The sequence below is a fragment of the Phaseolus vulgaris genome, chromosome 3 (genome assembly GCF_000499845.2).
Source record: "Phaseolus vulgaris cultivar G19833 chromosome 3, P. vulgaris v2.0, whole genome shotgun sequence".
NCBI classification, from domain to species: Eukaryota; Viridiplantae; Streptophyta; class Magnoliopsida; order Fabales; family Fabaceae; genus Phaseolus; species Phaseolus vulgaris.
In genome coordinates, this window is record NC_023757.2 from 49,026,076 (window position 1) to 49,046,560 (window position 20,485).

The following is a 20,485-nucleotide window of genomic DNA, read 5'->3' on the forward strand; positions in this document are numbered from 1 at the left end:
AAGGATCTAGGTGACTTCAAATATCCAATACCGAGTATATACCGTGGGACCCAGTGTGTATGAACTTCCTTATCAATTTCTCACCCACTGATCCCTTCAGTGACCCAAAAAACTTTAATCACTACACCAAACAAGTTTTTTTTGTTATATTATGATTTTTATTATACTTATTATTATTATTAATATCATTTATATTATTAATATCATTTATATTATTAATATCATTTATATCATTAATATTATTTATATTATTAATATAATTTATTTTATTAATATTATTAATATCATTTATATCATTTATATCATTAATATCATTTATATTATTAATATCATTTATTTTATTAATATTATTAATATTATTAATATTATTAATATTATTAATATTATTAATATTATTAATATTATTAATATCATTTATATTAATATTGTTAATATTATAAATAATATAAATATGATCAATAATATAAATATTATAAATAATATAAATATTATAAATAATATAAATATTATAAATAATATAAATATTAATATTATTATTATCATTTATATTATTAATATTATTAATATCATTTGTATTATTAATATTATTAATATCATTTATATTATTAATATTATTAAATGTTGTAAATATTATTAAATATTATTAATATTATTAAATACTGTAAATATTATTAATATTATTAATACTATTAAATATTTTTAATACTATAAACATTATTAATATTATAAACATTATAAATATTATTAATATTATTAAGTATTTTTAATATTATTAAATATTATAAATACTATTATTATTAATATTAATAAAAATATTAATATCAATATTATCACTAATGTCAATATTATTATTATTACAATTATTAAAATATTTTGTATGTAATACTTTATATACAAATACAATTTGTATGTAACGCTTACTTTACATGCAGATCCATATTCGTATGTAAAAATTCGTATGTAATGTCACTCTACACACGGATTCAAATCCGTATGTAAAATTCGTATGTAATGCTCAATTTACATACCAATTAATTCGTATGTAATAATCGGTATGTAAATATCAAATTTCTTGCAGTGAAAATTCACAACATTCAAGTACCTTTCCAATATCAAAAATAATATTTAACTTCAAAAATATCAAAATCTAATAGATATACATGTTCACACAACATAAAATCAAACAATTTTTATCAAATAACATCCCTACAAGAGAAATTGAAACTTGGGACCACGTCCCCTCCACATTCAGATCTTCTAGCGTATGGTACTATTGAAAGTTAAAGTTAGATTCTCTCATCTTAATTGTTTGCTTTCCAAGCAACCTCTGGAATTTTACCCCTCAGTATGGATAAACTTCAAGATATAAGGGTCTAATGCAAGTTATCCAAACATAACAGAAATTCAGTATATAGTAGAATAAGTTGAGAGGATTATTCTTTTGAACTTACCCTGCCAAGATTGATGATTAAATATTGAGGAAAAAACAGAGAATAAAGTATATCTTTACAGCAAAAATAAACTTACTTTGTTTGAACATATGATCATATAGAAATGTTCTTTAACTCTTTAGCCACATCATGGTGCGATCAGATTATAAAATATATGAAAATTTAGAAAGAAAATTAAGAAATAAGAGAGAGAAGAGAAGTTGGAAGAGATGAAGAGGGAGAGAAAAAGAAAAAGAAAATATGATATTATGTGTGGAGAGGGAAGTATGTGACTTTTTTTACGTTGTTACAATACAAATTGTAAAACTAAATTTAATATAATAGTAGTTTAAATTGAGAAATAAAAATGATTTTTTTTAAAATAGATATAAAATTTGATTAATACCAACTCATTTAAATAAAACCACCTACACAAATAAAATATATATACAATTTTTTAAAATAAATAGAAGCACTAAAATTTTAATTATTTAAAAAATTTAAAATTATATTTCTATAATATTTTTTTCTAAAAAAAAAAATTTCATTTATATAAAATAATTTATATAGTTATATTCTTTTATATTATATTTATAATGAATTTATCAACTAATATAATGAAATACTTTTATGAAATTGAATCTTATGAGTGGCTTATAAGTTAGTTCTGTGATACAGTACACAATTGAAGATGTGGTTTACATGCATTGTAGAAACAATAATGACTTCCACGTTAGCATACACGGAAATGAAAATTTGTACGAATGTCGCTTTGGTAGGCGGAAAGAAGAAAAAATAGTAAGGATGCTGATATCTACCCATTACTTCTAAGAGAGAATCTTCGAGAATCGTTGAGTTTGTGGAAGATCATGAACGAAATTTACTTGGAAAAGATTTTTTGATGCTACAGAGGCGGAATGAAATTGTTTGGTTAAATTTGATTTGATTCGCAAAGAAATTGTCTGGTTAAGTAAGTAATCTGTGAAAACAATGAAGCAGATGAAAAGTTGAAAGGTATTGTTTTATGTCTATCACATGGAATCGAAACCTTTCTTGCATGACATGAGGGGTTGTTAGTTTTAATGGGACCATGCAACTTAACACCAAAATCTCTAAAAAGAGTGAAGCCCATATTGGAATGTAGGAGCCACTTCCAGAGGATAGAAAAGGAAGTTGCCACATCCAAAATGCATCAATATTCGTGAACTTTCGCTGTTGTGCTTCTAAAATCTTCTATAGCATATATTCTGTAGCATTATCGTCCCCTCATTTCAGCATGGTGGAATACTAGTTTTATCATTTCTACGGTTTTTGTGGGATTTAAATTTCAGCTGTCACTCAAGTTTATCTTGTAATATTCTTATGAAGATTCATAAAAATATTATAAATTTCATTTTATAAACCAGTTTTATAGTTTTTTAGGCTGTCTAAGACTTTTAGTTGTCCTGTTTTATTTCTGCTAAAGATTTGTGGCTGAAAACACTGAACAATGTATTCATTTAGTAACATTCAAGTAACCTGCAATGGCACCTCAATTAAACAGTGAAACAAGAGAATGACTTATGTTGGCAATAATAAATGTTTTTTGGTACGTGTCATATTAGATGCTATGCCGTTTGAGGAAAGAGACCAACCAGATGGCATTAATTAGTAGGGCGTTGACATTGATGGAGCCTTATCATACTACCAATTCATCTTCATCTTCATCATCCATGTTTTTTTTTTGCATCATCCATGTGTCTTGTTCTTAAAATAAGAGGCATTGAGAGACTGTATGTTGGAAAAAAAAAATCTTTTGTCTTTTAATATCTTAATCTCCCTTCAAAGATATACTTAAATTACATTATCATTAAGCTCCCGAGGATTAGATTGTTAATCAATATATGTGAGTCGGATAATAATAAGCACGAAGAAATAATCTCTTAGATATATACTAGTAGTATATATGTTATCTATTTATGTTTGAAGTTAATTAAATAGTATCAAAATATAATAATATATACATGATTTCCGACAAGATTACTATTTTATTATAATCTCAAATCATTTTCTTAAAACAACTTTTAATATGGTTTTCTAACTTTTATAACTATTTCTAAATTATAAAATTTATCTTTAATACCTGTTCTTGAATTTTATACATTATTTCCTTTTAAACTGTAAAAGGTGTATACAAATTAGCTAAAATATCAATCAACTAATTAGTATTCAATTTTTTGATAAATTATAATATTACTAAAACACGTTTTAAATAATTGGTATATTTTTTTTATCATATGATATACATTTATGAAATAGTTCATATTTAAAATCTTTTACAATTTTTTTTAAAAAAAACTTCAATAGTAGTACTTATTTTGTTCAAATTAATAATATATGTTCAATTTACATGTAAAATTTATTTATGAATATATATATATATATGAATATATATATATATACACGTTAGTCTTCTAAAAAAAATTCATATAAAGATTAAAAGAAAGACACTAAATGATAATTAAAGTAAATTTAGTGTCTCTGTGAATTTCTTTTTGTTATGTATATAATGTTTATGTATGCATAATAATAATAGTTTTTTTTTTCTTAACAATAAATTAATTAAATAAAATAAAATACTTTATAGGTGTATCAATTCTTATACAAACTTTCATCCTACTTAGCCGATTCTGGCCATGACCAATAATAATAGTATTATTAGTAATAATATTATTATATACAAATTATGCTTATCAATATATTATATTTATTATAGATTATTTTGTGTATATATACATATATTATGTATATTGTTTTTGTGCTTCATATATGTATATAATATGTTGAATATTAAATTTTTTATTATATGTATATTATGCATATATTAAAAAAATATTTTATATTATATGTATGTATAGAGGTTTTTTCTTATCACTATTGTTTGCGAACTTCCTTCCTGCTCCCCGAGTATATTAGAACAACTAAATAAGATAATTTAATCAAAATAAGAATAAATATCTAAATAAAATACATTTATGAGAAAAGAATTATCTTTTACAATATGAAGGCATAGAGATGCGAGTTAACTAGTATCCAGATATAGTTGACTAAAATTTCTTCCACTCATTTATTTGTTTAAATATATACTAGTCTTCTAATTAAGAAGTGTTTTTTCAAGAGTCATAATTAACATGTTTTACTTATTTTCTTTTAGATTGATATCATTTTGACAACGGAATAGTTAAAGACATTCGTTTACTTTTTTAAAATTTCTATCTTTTTAAATGAACCACAAATTAATAAAATATTATTTCTTTTTTTTTATTTTTAGTGGTTATAATATGAAATAATTTACGTTTAGGTTGGTAAAGACTCTCTCTTTTATACTCTATAGTTTGATATTCTCATATTTGTGGCAGATGTTAGGTAGTGGCGAGAGTACATCCATTTATTATAGAAGGAAAATATTGAAAATAAGGTACTGCACTACATAGCAGAAAACACGTTTTAAGGCTATGGATAAATTTTAACACACACACTAAAATTTAAAACTAAATAAAAAATTCTACTCATTCACACTCAACAAATATGATAAGGAATTATATGCAAGTATGTGTTAATTTTTTGTTCATACTAATGATATTTTATTTAAGAATTATTTTAGTTATTTCCCTACTACACGTATTCAAAGGAGTATTGCACAAGAATGTGCCAGATCAGAATGATGAAGTCTTGCCTTTAGATGGGTTGCATCGGGTTAGGTTATTATGGATGTATAATATATCTGTAAGGATAAATTATATTTGGTTTTGCATAAGAAATAAACTATAAGAAAGACATATATGAGTAGTCTTCTATGAATAATAATAATATAATTCATTTGTGATCATCTTCAAGGCATTCACCATTTCATCCATTAAGTGCTAATTTATTTTTAAGTTAATACATAAGATTTTTTATAAATTTTGTGGTTAAATATATTTTTGTGTGTACTTTTATTCAAATTTGATTTTCGTCTTTAGTATAAATTTTAAATCTTTTGAATAATTATATTAAAATTTGTCATTGTCTTTTTTATAATAAATAAATTTTAAATTTACATGTTAAAATATTTATTTGATGCTAACTTAAGTGAATGTTATAGTTGAAAATTTGTTTGTTATGTAAAAAACGGTTGAAAATTTAATTATATCATTTTTTTAATACAAATATCAGATATTAAGATAAAAAAAAATTAATTTTATTATAAAGCACTTTAAGCTTAATTCAACTCCATAAAATCAATTTATGAGCTGAGATTTACCTCCACTCCACTTATATACAATGAAATATTCTCATTTCTAGTTGATGTGAGATCAAATTGTATTTCATAAAAAAAAATATTTAACCATACAATTTAATATAGTTTGATTATAAGGTAAAGTAATATTGAGACATAGTTAAAAATATGAACTAATAATTTACAATGAAAAGCAATACCGAGTAAATATTTTTTCAAAATAATGAAGAAACTTATCAATTATTCAGAGTCTTTTATTTATAATTTAGAGCCCTTTTAAACATTTATTTTTCACATGAAATGGAATGGAATATGGCGATGGAGTTGACAAAATAAGCCAAAATGCTAATTTAGTTAATTTATTTATTCCCTAATTTATAAATTTGGTGTTGATATATTAACCAAGTGTTTGTTGCGTTTTACTCTCAGCAAATCAACTTTCATACTTATTTCAAAGTAATGCAACTGATTGAGAAAGTCTCCACCTCCCCTCCCTTTTTTCTAAACATTACAAACTAGCCTTGATTGTAACATTAATGGTATTATGAACGTGTCATTATCTAAATAGTTCCATTCAGTTTTATATTGATTTTCAACTAATTGAATTCATCATTAACCATAAACATTTTACTCGTGTTGTGCATTTCTTACCCTGCAAACTGCCATTAGGCTGTCATCACCACGTACAAATTAGTACCCTTCGGTTGAAATATTCCTATCTTTCACAGAAATTGGTGTTTCTTGTCAGATTCAAAGAAAATTAGGTTTGATTACGGAAGAAAAAACATTGTCAATGAAAAAAACTAAGTCGTGTCAGGTTTGCATTTACCATATAAGTAGTGCATGAACCTTCATAATTCTAACCCTAATGTGGTATCTCATTTACTTAATTAATGATCTAATTAGTTATACATGTAACATGTATCACCAAGTCAATTACCATTTATTCTTTACCAATGTATCATTAAAGATGGTGAATCTTTTGAAATGAAACCTGAATAACTGAATTTTTTATTTATATGTTCTTTTCATTTTAATAATAAAACATTCAGATGTCATTTAAAATGTATCAGTTTTACTCTAAGGTAATTTTCTAAATCCTTACACTCGATACTAGTTAAATAATTATAATTAGATAAGAATGTTGAGTTAATTTTTTTAACTATTGTTTAGTAATTATATATATATATATAATGTCATTTTTAAAATCAAAGATTCTAAATTTTCTTTAATTTTTTTAATATAGAAAATAACTTATATGATTCTTATAGTATACATTTTGATTATATTCAAACTTTTAGTATTATTCCTGTAAAAATTGAAATTAGGGGTTTAAAGATTAAAAATCCATAACACAAATTGAAAACATGAACAAGTTGCAAAAATAAATTTGATAAAGAAGAAAATCTCAATTCATAGGAAACAAACTATTTCTCTTATCGCAATTCTCTAAGGATTTATATTTAAGTTTGAACAATTAACCGTTTCAATCAATCGATTAAACTAATTATAAAAGATAATTAAATTATCATTCAATCTAATCCTTACCTAATTTTGAAATAAAGATGCAATCAATTCCTAATTTAATTTATAAAATTAATAACACAAATTTTAATCATAAAGTGCAAAATCGAATTTAGAGAAGAACAAGTTCAAAATATTTAACGATAGCTGGAGAATTCAAAAAGTGTTTAACGATAGTTGGAAAAATCAATTTGAATTATTTGATCTTGATTTCAAGAGTTATTAAGTTTTTGTTGATGAAGAACAAAAACTGAATTGAGAGAATAAGAGGAAAAGTTAACTTGAAATTTTAGAAAAAAAGAAAAGGAAAGGAGATGAATAGACAAATTCTAAAAATTAAACAAATTATTTACGTGTACATCTTTAGAACACATTTATATTATATAAATGCTTTGAAATTTAAAGTAAACATAAACCTAGATGTGAACTCTAATTAGGTCTAAGTCCAAATACAAAAACTTAAACTAAATTAAGGAAAATTGAATCCACATATATCATTTTACATACATTCAACAAATCTATCACAATTTTTAAAATTCTCAAACTAGTCTTGGCCTTTTATTTGAAAAGGGCATCGTGGCTTTGCCACCATTTTTCTTCTTCATTCATCGGTGGCGCTGGTGGAGGCTCATTTTAGCTGCATGGAGCAAGGTGGAGGAATGAGTTGCGTTGCCAAAATGTTGGTTAGCTTTTATAGGTAAAAACTAAGTCTTTTTAAGATGTTGAGTAGTTATGGTGTTTTTAGGTTCCTGAAAATCAGAATCCAGGATTGTGCTACAAATGGATCAATCTGGAAGTGAAAATATGATCAACGGATTGGTCGTTCTGTAAGTAAAGCTTTATGTTTCCGTTATTCAGAAGCAATTTTTCAGTTATGGATTGGTGGATCCATAATGGATTTTTTTAGCTTGTGGATTGGTGGATATGGAATGCATTTCAATATGGATAGGTTTCAGACACACTTTTTTGGGAAATTTTTGGATCACTCAATTTGGGACTATGTTGTGGAATCGAGATTCTGGAAAACAAAAATAATAGGGATAAGATGAAGAGACACCAACACCACCAAACCACTACCAAGTCAGTGGAGAAACCACCGAACCACCACCAAGCGAAAACGCCTCAGTTCCCTGTGCAATGAGATGAAGTTGTTGTGTGCAAAGAAAGACAAATAAATGTAGGTTTTTGGTGTTCGTAAAGAATAATGAGAAAAAGTGTGGATAGTGTAATTTAAGGTTTTTAGAAAGTAATAAGGATAATTTTATCTTTGTATAATATTAAGGGCAGAGCAGAAGAAAAACGTAGAGGTGCATAACTTTTTTTTATACGAAAATTTGACTACCCTAAAATATAGCCGTACAGCATTCAAATCAAGTTTGCAAGGCTGAATAGCCCAAACGAGAAGATGGGTCGGTCTGAGGCTGAATTTTGCAAGGCCTCAGTTTCATAAATCTAACAGCCCATTCAAAAAATTGGCAATAAAGGGAAGGTAGTTTCTTCCTGCACCCCTACATTTTTCTTTCTGCACCACCACAATGTTATGCAAAGACTAAATTGTCCTAATTATTTTCTAAAAACCCTAAAATGCAGTTAAACTGTATTTTTTTTTTTGCATATGGATTATGGAATCCAGAAAAATTTCGGATTGACACTTTCGGTAAAATTTCGGATCCACCAATCCATAATTCAAAATATGCATTTCACATTCAAAAATTCATCACAAAAAAAAACATTCGGGATCCATCAATCCGTAACAGAAATATGCATTCTGGATTCAGAAATCCGTAATTAAAAAAAAAAACATTCCAGATTCACAAATCCGTAACAGAATTATGCTTTCAGATTCAGCAATCCATAAATCAATAATTTATACAAAAATTGCTTCTGGAACACTCCCTCATCTGGAAAATAAATATTCAGTTCCAGATTGATGAATCCGTAGCACAATCCCAGAATCTTATTTCTGATAACCACGGTGTCCTTTTTCAAATAAAAGATTAAGGTCAATTTCGAGATTTAGAAAATTGTGGGGGTGCATGAAAAAAAATGTAGGGGTGCAGGAAGAAGAAGCCTAAAGAGAATACGAACCTGAACTTCTAAATCTACTAAAAATTGGAGACTGTTTTTCTTACTCCTTTTTTTAATACTCTTTTCGGCCCTACTTTTACAAAAAAAAATCTATAGCCAATTATAATAATAAGAAGAAGAAGAAAATTAATGTCATAATATGAATAATTAAAATTAAAGATGCTTAAATATTATTATTTCTTTTAATTTCTCTCTCTCTCTTCCTTTTTAGTTTATACTAATGGATGCTTTTAAAATGACAAGAATCACTACAAAAATATTATTAAATAAAACATAATTTTAGAGAAAAAATAATTAGTTATTATATTAATCAAAATAGATAATATTTTAGAGTTTAAAAAAATATTGGTATTTAAATTAATTTTTATTATTGATAAATAACCTTTTAATTAATATTTAATTAACTACAAAGGTTTTAACTACCAACTTTAGAATATAATTATTAATAATAAAAACTAATTTACCAACTTTAGAATATAATTATTAATAATAAAAACTAATTTAAATACCTGTAATTTTTTTAATCTCTAATTTAGTCAATATAACAACTTTTTTGTTTATAAAATTGATTTATATTTAACCATTTTTAAATAATGAATACTTTAAGAAAACACATGGTTTCTTTGTTTTGTTTTGTTTGATTTGTTAAACATGGTTGGAGATCCCACATCGTCTAAAGATTATAGGTGTAAATCTTACCTCATAAATTAGTGTTATGAGATTGAGTTACACTTAAAATTCACTTCTTAACCAACACAATATATCTATTCTTTAAAAACTTTTCAGTAGTAAGGGTCATTATTGGCTAAGCATTTGTTTTGTGATGTAAAAATACATGTCTCACTTTATATATTTATTAGTTTTTTTTTTAATATAGTACTGTAAAAAAAGAAAGTACAACTTGAAAATGAATTTGGATTGGGAAATTTGATTTAAAAGAGGAGTAAAAGTGTCCATAAATAGAGACTGAATTGCATGCAGATAAAAAAAAATAAAAAATACACTAAATTTAAATAAATAAATTAATTAAATGTGTTTATCAACAAATTTTTTGTGCTCTTTTGCTTAATCTCCATCTTCGGTATTCTTTTGCCAAACTCAAAAGCACTTATTTTTCTAGACAGAAATGACAAGTTAGTGAAAAATAATAAAAAGAAAGGAAATGTTCCCTCGTGATTGTGCAAAAGGATATATAATCTCATATTTACACTATCAATATTCAATCACTCTGCTTCAAATCGATACTTAATTTTTCTTAATTGGTGTTGCAAATTACTAAACATTGCTATTACTACAATCCCATGGCTGCTGTTACAAGTTCATTGATGGAAGAATTTAAATCCAAATTAATTATTAAATTTTTATTATTTCATTTCATTTTAATATATGTTAGGTTAGTTAGATATTATGATAAAAACAATCTAGAATTTTTTAATTTAATTAATATGAGTTATTAAAACATTTATTATTTAATTTTATTATAAATTATGTTAGTTAGAGACTATTACAATAATGTTGTTTAATTATGAAATAGTAAGAAATTTTCTCCCTTCATTAGGCTGGATTAAAATTAACACTGATGGGCTGCTAAAGATATCTTAGTCTTGCTACTTGTGGAAGTATTTTTCATAGGAGTATGAAAAAGTTTATTGGTGTTTTCTCTACATTTCTTGAAGTTCATATTGCTATGATTGCTGGATTTTATGGAGTTATATGGAAGAAACTCAAAAGATGGGGCTTACTAATGTATGACTTGAATGTGATTCTTCCTTTGTGTTGCGTCTACTGTTAGGACTAATGTTCTGTGGATATTTCATAGAATACTTGTCTTAATTATGATTTATTCATAGAAAATCATTTCATTGGTATAATAGACTTCTATCTAGTCTGTTTTTAGAATTTTGTATTAACATATATAGTCTACCTATGTATCACTTTTATTAATATATGAGTTTTGGTTTAGTCCCCTCATTTTTTTGTGTTTTGTTTTTTTTTTTTAATAATATTTTTTTCATGTAATGAAAAAATGATTATTGTTACTTGAGGTACCAGTCTAGTTAAGATGTCAAGTTGCATGCTTAACATAAAAGTTTTTATAAAAAAAAATATGAAATTTTAGTTCATTTAAAATATTATAAATTATTAATAATTTTTTCACTAAATTAATAATAAATAATTTTCGTGGTCACATAATATATATTTGATTTATTCCAAGGTATTTAGTTAATTATTAAAGTTGTTACAATTATTTTTATAAATTCTTTTAAATTAGTTAAAATTATATATTAATACAATAAGCAATAATAAAATTTTGAGTGTGGATGAGATGCATAGTAAATGATGGTATTTTTAGGTTTCAAATAATCAAGCAATAATTTTTATTTCCATGAATAAAATATTTATAGTTTCAAATAAATACAGATTTAACATTGAAGTTGTGCAGTTCCGATGAGATCGAAAGTGAGGGAGGCGCGGATTACCTAGGGTAGGGGTAGAGGGTAACACGTGGAGGGAGGGGGAGAGGATAGGGGTGGTAAAGTGGGGTGGGTTGGTCCGTGGTCTACGCTGAAAAAAACGCAAGATAGGTTGCTTATTTCAACCCACTAGCACGTCTTGAATAACCAGCAGTCCGTGTGGGCCAAGTGCGGGGCGAGACGGGTTGACCCGCATAACCCACATAATCTACATAACTTTAAAATGTAGATTTTTTTTCCGCACCTCCATATTTTCTTCATGTATTATCATATTTCACATTTCAAAAATTTTAATAACATCATACTACACATCTCTCATAAAAATAATATTATAAGACTATTTACCTAAAACATCTAAATAATAAAAATTCAAAATTTTATTTAATAAAATATTTTAAAAATAAATATGTTTTATGCAAGCTAATCCTTGAAGCAACTCTTATACGTGATAGACTACAAAAATCAACCTACAGATTTTATGCGAAATGGGCCAATCCAACCCACTTTTTGCGGGCCAAGTGCAGACGGCCTTATGCCAGCGAGCCAACCTGCATTGACAGCTCTAGAAAATGGTGGTCCACTAGGAGGAAAATATTTTTTGACCACACTTTTAACGAGGGCTCGTAAAGTCTGCCATTGTTTTTTTTTTTTTAATATATTTGACATACTCTTAACGACTGCTCGTAAAGAAACTGTCAGCGTTTCTTCTTAAATGCACTTTTTATGACATTTAAGGCACAATCGTCAATAAAAGTTCTCATATATTTATAAAAATACTACTACCTACGACAGTTGCTTATAAGATATTGTTATTTACAGTTGTTTTTCTGGACATTTTTTACTAGTATATGTAATAGGTCCGCTTCTCCTTAATATTAAGAATTGGGAATATAATCTTTAACTGAGTATTAAAAAAGTTAAAAACCCTAAAAGAAAAAGGCAAATGGATCTCGTGTGAGATAATAGTTATAATACATAGTAATTGATTTTAAGTATTTAATATTTTTTTATAAATCAATATTATATATCCTACCTTATATTAATATAATTTTTTTTAATAAAATTGCATACTAAAAAATAGTTAATTTTGTTAATATTTTAAAATAATATTATCAATGTATGAAATTTATTTTCATTATAAATAACTTTTAGAATTGTCTTTTCATAATCTATTAAAAAAATACGCATAATATTTAGTTTAAAGATAAAAAAATTAATATTTAATACAAGGTATAAAATAACTTATAAAATGATTATAATTCTTTTTAAAAATACATCATCAATGATAGAATTAAATTATGATATATAATTTATGAGTATTTTGAGGAGGAATTTATATGCAACAATCAATAATAATATTGTTAGAAATATGGTAACAAAATGCTTTATAGTTGTGGATCCTATGCAACCCTTCCAAGTGCGAGGCATGAACCAAAGTTTAGGCAAATGGATCTCTCAAGTGCTATTTGAGAGTCAAGTATTGTAAGTATCAGCTTTGTGAAAGGCACCATCCTTTTGTACAAACAACTAGTACGTTGACCGTGTAACACACATGAATTTTTCTAATATTTTATATTTAAATATTAATATTAAAAATAATAAATTTATTTAGATATATATAAATTATTAAGTCGATGAAATGAAATTAAATATATTACAATAGTATAAGTTTACGTACTTTTAGTATATTAATGAATTTAATATAATATAACATAAATAATTAAAAATTCATGAATATATTTTTGCCATAATAAATACATTACAATACAATAAAATAATTTGAACAAATACATTATTATATAACCAATTATCTAATATTATGTATCCATTACGTATTTATGGTGAAGTCCTCTTCACCAACCTCATGTTATCTTCATACTGTAGTTTAATCTGCAAAAAAAACTCTCCAAAAAATTATTGCAATTAAAAAAAAAAATTCAGTAGATTATACCAAGTACAATTATTACAAAAAACTATCAGTAAATGTGTGTTTCTTCCATAAACAGATTGTAGGCAAAATCATATTAAATTATGAATTCACCTTTTATGATATAAATTAAATTAAAATGTAATGTAATATAATACAAATAAAACATAATGGAATATAAGTACAATGAAATAGTATTATATAAATAACTAAAGATCTTAAAAACCATACAACAATAATAAACATATACACATCATCAGGTTTCTAGATAAAAAAAAGCAACAATTAATACTTGAATGACTAATTAATAATAAACAATATACAAAGAATAAAACGAATATAAGCATTTTCTAATATTAACACAAAATATATATAATAAAAAATATGATCAAAGATTTTTATGACTTTAATATACTGACAATTGTTATAGCGTTAAACATATGTAATAATGCCAACCTATTATAAAATTACCATATAATGAAACAAAATTGTAATTAATAATTTATGTATTCACATTGCAAGAAATGGATGAACAAATAGAATATGAACACTACTAAACAGAAACATATAGTGAATATAATATAAACATAAAGAATACCTAACTGTTCAATTTTCCAAAAAAGTCCAAGCAGAAACATAAATATGTCTAAGCTTTCTAATCACTGGTAACTATTATGCTATGAGAATAATAAAAGAAATTATGCAGGATAGCTTAAACTGTGAATAGAAGTAAGTAACAAAATCCTGATATGAGAAGAAGGATTTCTCGTATCACATTCAAAGATAATCTTGTCTCCTTCACAAAAAGAATGAAGACTACAGAAATTCTTCCACCCTTTGCCAAGTTTAATCCGTCTAGAAGGAGGCTTCCCTTTCAAGACCTTGCATTCCACATCCATTAGTAGACCATGCAGAGTAACCTTATTGAATCTCCCTTGTCGAATATATTGTGAAAATTTAGCAGGAAGATCCTACAACAATATAGAAATAATAAGAAAATAGAAATGAAGTAGAATATAATACATTGCATTTTTAAATAAATCAATTTTATACTAACCAAATAACTGAGTTTGATACTTAATCGAGACAACTTTATGGAAAAATGATCGAAGGGACCAATACATAAGGGTTCCTTCCCTTTAATTTCTTCCAAATAACGATTTACTCCACTCTGAGGGATGTCATCCATATAAACAGTTATATGGAAGGTGTTGTGACCCACATAACGGAATAAAATGTAGTTATCATCTATGAAACCATAAAAATCAAACAAATTAAACCATCCACTCAATATTTCCGGCAACAATAAATTTTCATTATATTCCACTATATGGACGTTTCCTTCTGAATCAGCCAGGGTCCACTCCTTTCCCAGTTCTTTTTGAAACTCGATGGCGAAAGCCCGATCTACATAACCAAGCTATTGTTTTTGAAATAAAAAAAAATAAAATTCAGGAAATGAAGAAAATGTTGAAAAGAAGAAATTTTGGAAAAAAAGATAAATATACATACTTTACCACGACTATTCATGCACCAAAAGACTCCTCTTGTTTGAAGTCTAATGATTTCTTCAGCACTGGGTGCCATTAAATGAGTAATGAAGAAAACACCAAGAACTCAGTAGGAATAAAAAAGAATAATAGAGAAACCACCAGAAAGAAAGTAGTAGAGCACCAGAAAGAAAGTAGCAGAGGAGGATATTTTATAGAAGATTTAAGTAGAAATGAGTACGGTTGTGAATAATAAAAAACACCAAAATGTTATGACCTTTGGTTTGTTCAGTGTCTCTTTCATTTCAAGTACATCATTAATTAATTAATAATATTAAAAAATAACAATTAAACTGAATTATAACAGGTATACTACAATATAATAATACAGAATACGTAATTATATAATATATATAATATTATATATTATGTATATAATTTTTTTAATATTTAATTATAATAAGAATAAAGTTAAATTTAAATAATATTGAAAATGAATTAAATTTTAATTATATAAAGAAATGAACCAAAGTTTAGGCAAATGTATCTCTCAAGTGCTATTTGAGAGTCAAGTATGTAAGTATCAGCTTTGTGAAAGGCACCATCCTTTTGTACAAACAATAATTTGCAGCAACATGAAGTGAAGAAACCCTTTCTGGGTCAGCCAGCCACACGTACAAGGCAACATTTGAATAGTCTTGTTGTTTACCTCTCTGTGTTTATATCTTTATTTGTCAAGCTCCATGCCAAAAAAACTTTAGAAATTAGAATGAAAAAGAATAATATATGTGATGCATAAACATATCTATGTACAAACTTTAGACTAAATTTTACTTGAGTCTAAAATTTATAAATTTTGGAAAAAAAATCTTCAATTTAAATAAATACAACGCAACAATTAACCCCTATGATGGACCGACAAAGTCATAAAGAAGCATCCTTTGAAACTCAGTGAAGAATCAGATGAAAACAAAGGACAATGTCAAGAAAGCAACAACGGAGAAACATGAGGAATATGAGGAATGAGAGAGAGGTCAATGATTTAACGTAAGAGTACAAAAAAAGAGTTGTTGGTAAACGCAAGAAAAAAATGTCAAAATTCATGACAATAGGACAACATATTCCAATATCTTATTTTTCCTCTCCCTTTTTCTTTTTTCGTTTTTTTATTAACTTAAATAAATCTTATATATCAACTCCATAAAATTCCAACTAAGATGTTGGAGAAACCAAATAATATTATAAGTATATCACTCAAAAACTTACACCATGTTATCATATCTTGAAAAAAAAAATATATACATATAATTTTATTAAAAATAAATCTTGTAATTTTTATGGATACAAGTCATATTAATATTTAAAGGAAAATAATTAAACAGCAAAATTAACAAACTGAAAAGAGAAAATGGAAAACTAAAAAAAAATAAAACGGAAATTGGAAAATTAATCTTCTGTTTTGTCTTGTCTAATTGTCCCAATAAACAATCTTGTTGAAGAATTAATGATGCAATTGATTGGAAGACCTGCCGCCGCCGCCACACCACCCCCACCCCATATAACCCCACTTATCTTTGTTGCCATCTAACATCGTATTATTTAACATATATACTATGATTGATTAAAATTTATCAAAAAATATAAAAAAAAAAATTATCAAAAGGTACACGTTTTAATACCATTAGTTTTGGTCAACGAGTCTTCTTAAATTGTAATTCATAGTTTGCATTCTATTCTTAATTGCTTTCAACGTGTTTAGTGTGAACTTGTCTGTCATTTTTAGAAATAGGAGTTCTTGTCTAGTCAAATGTATGACAGGATAAATTATGCATCATCCAACCAACATTTAACATAACAGTGGTCTTGATTGATGTCCAGGTAAACTCCAAAATAAGGTTGCTACATATGGGGTCCGGAATTTTGAAAGTTTTGACAAGAAATTATTGGCAAAACAAAATTTGTGAAAAATTCAGACATCAAAATGTCTAATGGCGTCTCATGGCAATCTCCAATCAGTGTTGCATGAAAACGCTTGTGTCTGTGCTATTCAATGAAGAGGGTGTTGTTCTTGCTGTGTACATGAATCAGACTATCATATAGACAAGGCAGACCCGGATTATATATTAATGAACCATGACAGAATTAAATGCTTAAATGCACTAAACGAGAAGGTTAACATTGGTATAAAGTTGATTAATTGTATATAGGGCACCATTAATCCTAACATTCAAGATAAAAGACATGATTTAAGTTGGATGTCAGCATCTCAACATATATTATACCCCAGTTTTATATTATTATGAGAAATAAGGTGACAAAATTGCTTTATAATTGGCCTTCTACAACCCTTCCAAGTGCCAGGCAGCATCCAATGTTTATGGATGGATTGCAGAATAAATTAATAGCTTCCAAAAGCACAAGGTTCCACCACTACTCCAGAGTCAAAAGGACTCCGGCATCAGCTTCTTTCTTAAAAGATACCATCAGTTCGACAAAAGCACACCTCAGAAACTAAGTGTTGATAACCACTTTCAAGAGAAACTCAGATCTTTTATTGTAATATTAGAAGAGACTAACCAATTTTGTTAGCCAAAGAATACATTCCAGCCACATCAACTGAGAAACCAACTTCAAAGTCAGCCACAGAGACTAAAGCACCCTCTAAAAATAAGATTGACTAAAGTCAATTAACAGATGACCTTGGTTTAAAAATCGTGCTCTGTTTACTAAATTTGTAAAATACAATTTAAACTAACAAATTTGATATTCTATGCTCTGCAACATCTGAATAAAGTCAAATGTGGAGTATCTGATACGGGTTTATATTGTATCAGCAGGAAGAAAAAACTTGTCATTAGGATAGCAAATCTCAAGCGATCATTTTGCTTAAAAGAATCTAAAAAATTAAGGAGTCAACAAGAAAATGTGACGGCATCTCCCGAGAAAATGCCTAACCAAGGTTAAATTCAAACTGATTGCTTCATCATCCTCCAATAACATGGCTGACTATTCCTTCTCTGCTGAAAGTTAAACAGCAGAAAGAAATATGTTCGAATATGCCTACATAGAATTAAACAAAAGTGTTCGATTATCCCCAACACAGCATCCACAAAACCAATTATTTTTCAGACTCAAACTCAACACCAGAAGCCAAAGAGAACAGAAAGTGGAAAAAATAAAAATAAAAACTCCATCTTATTACATATCAGTTGAACACTAAAAAGCCAGCACCAGAGAAACATTTACATGATCTGGTAAAACTCAGGTCACCACTCTAATACCCGAGACAAACTATTCAACATCCAGAAGTAATTCTTCGGAAGCAGTAAAAATGAAAAACAGACTGAGTCTAATTTATATACAGACCCTAAGTGAAAACTTTTCAACCATATTGACTTTGAAGCAAATCACTCGGAAGTCACCAAACTTCGCAATGTGTGATTAGTATAAAAATCCTTTACACTTTATAGACGCTTAAGGATATAATATTTGATTACAAATTAAGGGTATATAATACTTATTCATCATTAAAAATTGACGAGTGAGGCAGAAAGAAGAAGGGCAAGGGGATTATTTTATATCCCTGGTTGTACTGCAATAAGCATATAGAATGGTTTCATAAGTCTAAATTTTGTAAACAATTGTTAATTTGTGACACAGCTCAACAATCTAGTTCTGCCTATGAGCAATGTAATTTGATAAAGCAACTAAAGGAGCAGCCTTGACAGGGTCAAAGCCAGAGAGCTGATCCTGAGCATCTTTGTTCAATTTGGCAGCAAACTCCATAGACTTCTCAATCCCCAAAAGCTTGGGATAAGTAACCTTATCAGCGGTAAGATCCTTCCCCGCAGTTTTCCCCAATTCCTGGGAAGACTTCGTAACATCCAGAATGTCATCAACCACCTGAAACAGCAATCCTATATACCGCGCGAACTTCCTCAATTTCTCAATCTCCTCGTCGGTTCCACCGCCCAGGATGGCGCCGAGGACCACCGCGCCCTCCAGCAGGGCTGCGGTCTTGTGGATATGGATGAACTCCAAGCGTTCGAGGCCGACGTTGTCAAGCCCCTCGGATTTGATGTCGACCACCTGGCCGGCGACGAGTCCCTCAGCGCCGATGGCGCGCGCGAGCTCACCGAGGGCGCGGACGATGCGAGGCGGGGAGGCACCAACGGTAGCGCAGGCGATGTGCTCGAAGGCGAATGCGAGGAGCGCGTCGCCGGCGAGGACTGCCACGTCCTCTCCGAAGACCTTGTGGTTGGTAGGCTTGCCGCGGCGGAGGTCGTCGTTGTCCATGCAGGGGAGGTCATCGTGGATGAGGGACATGGTGTGGATCATCTCGACGGCGCAGGCAGCGGGCATCGCGGTGGCGGCGGAGCCGCCCACAAGCTCGCAGGCGGCGACGCAGAGGACGGGGCGCACGCGCTTTCCGCCGGCGAGGAGGGAGTAGCGCATGGCCTCGTGGATCCGCAGCGGCTCGCGGAGCGGAACGGCGTCGTGGAGCGCCTGGTTGACGGCGTGGGCTTGGTGGAGCATGTAGGAGTTGAAGTCGAACGCCGGCTTTTCCTCCGTCTGAACCGTCTCCTGTTTGGTGAGGAGTGCGGATAGCGTGAAAGACGTGGCGGATGAATAAGGCTTATCTCTTGGGCGTTTGGGAATGAGAATGGGAATGGGGAAGTTTGTTAGGCCATGAAATAGAAAAGTTAGGGATCTGGATCTGGTGAAGCTGGGTTGTAGCCATGGGTTGAAATTAAGGGCACTCATGGTGGGATTTGGGAAGTTAGATTGGAAGGTTTGGGGTTTAGGTAAGAGGTGTATGAATGAGAGTTTATGGCATTACATGATTAGTGAGTGTTTGGAGGAAAAGCAAAATGAATGAATAGAAGGGATGGTGAGTGGTGAGTGGATAAGCAGAGAATTTCAGTTCCACCAATGAGTCTATTATGAGGATTTGTTTATTATATGGATCTCAGGATTTGGGATGAGATGAGATGGACACAGCAGAGGGCACTTCCTCCATTTCACCTCCTTTATGTTCTGTCGCTTCCTTTGCCTGCCTCGTGTCAATTCCATCAACTTCTTTTCCAACCCTTTTTAAACAATCTATATGCTTTTATTTCACCTCTCACAACACTTATCCCATCTGCCAAAACACCACAACAACATAGGAATCAATACTTTACCTCCATCTTAAATGCTTTCTTTTTTAATTAAGACTGGATTTGATAGAAAAGTGTCGGTAAAATAAGATGGTTTGGATTAAAATATATAATTATAATTATAAACCAAAGTAA

At 28.5% G+C, this 20,485-nt stretch overlaps 1 protein-coding gene across 1 annotated transcript; it reads right to left on the reverse strand.

Annotated features, from left to right (window-relative positions):
- Positions 1–18,778: 18,778 nt before the first annotated feature.
- Positions 18,779–20,485, reverse strand: LOC137808373 (geranylgeranyl pyrophosphate synthase, chloroplastic-like). Its single transcript, XM_068609447.1, has one exon. The coding sequence runs from the start codon at positions 19,953–19,955 to the stop codon at positions 18,861–18,863; it is 1,095 nt and encodes a 364-aa protein (XP_068465548.1). The 5' UTR covers positions 19,956–20,485; the 3' UTR covers positions 18,779–18,860.

Bases quoted from the DNA above. Each gene is read 5' to 3' on its own strand.
- LOC137808373 (XM_068609447.1), bottom strand. From the start codon at position 19,955: ATGAGTGCCCTTAATTTCAACCCATGGCTACAACCCAGCTTCACCAGA.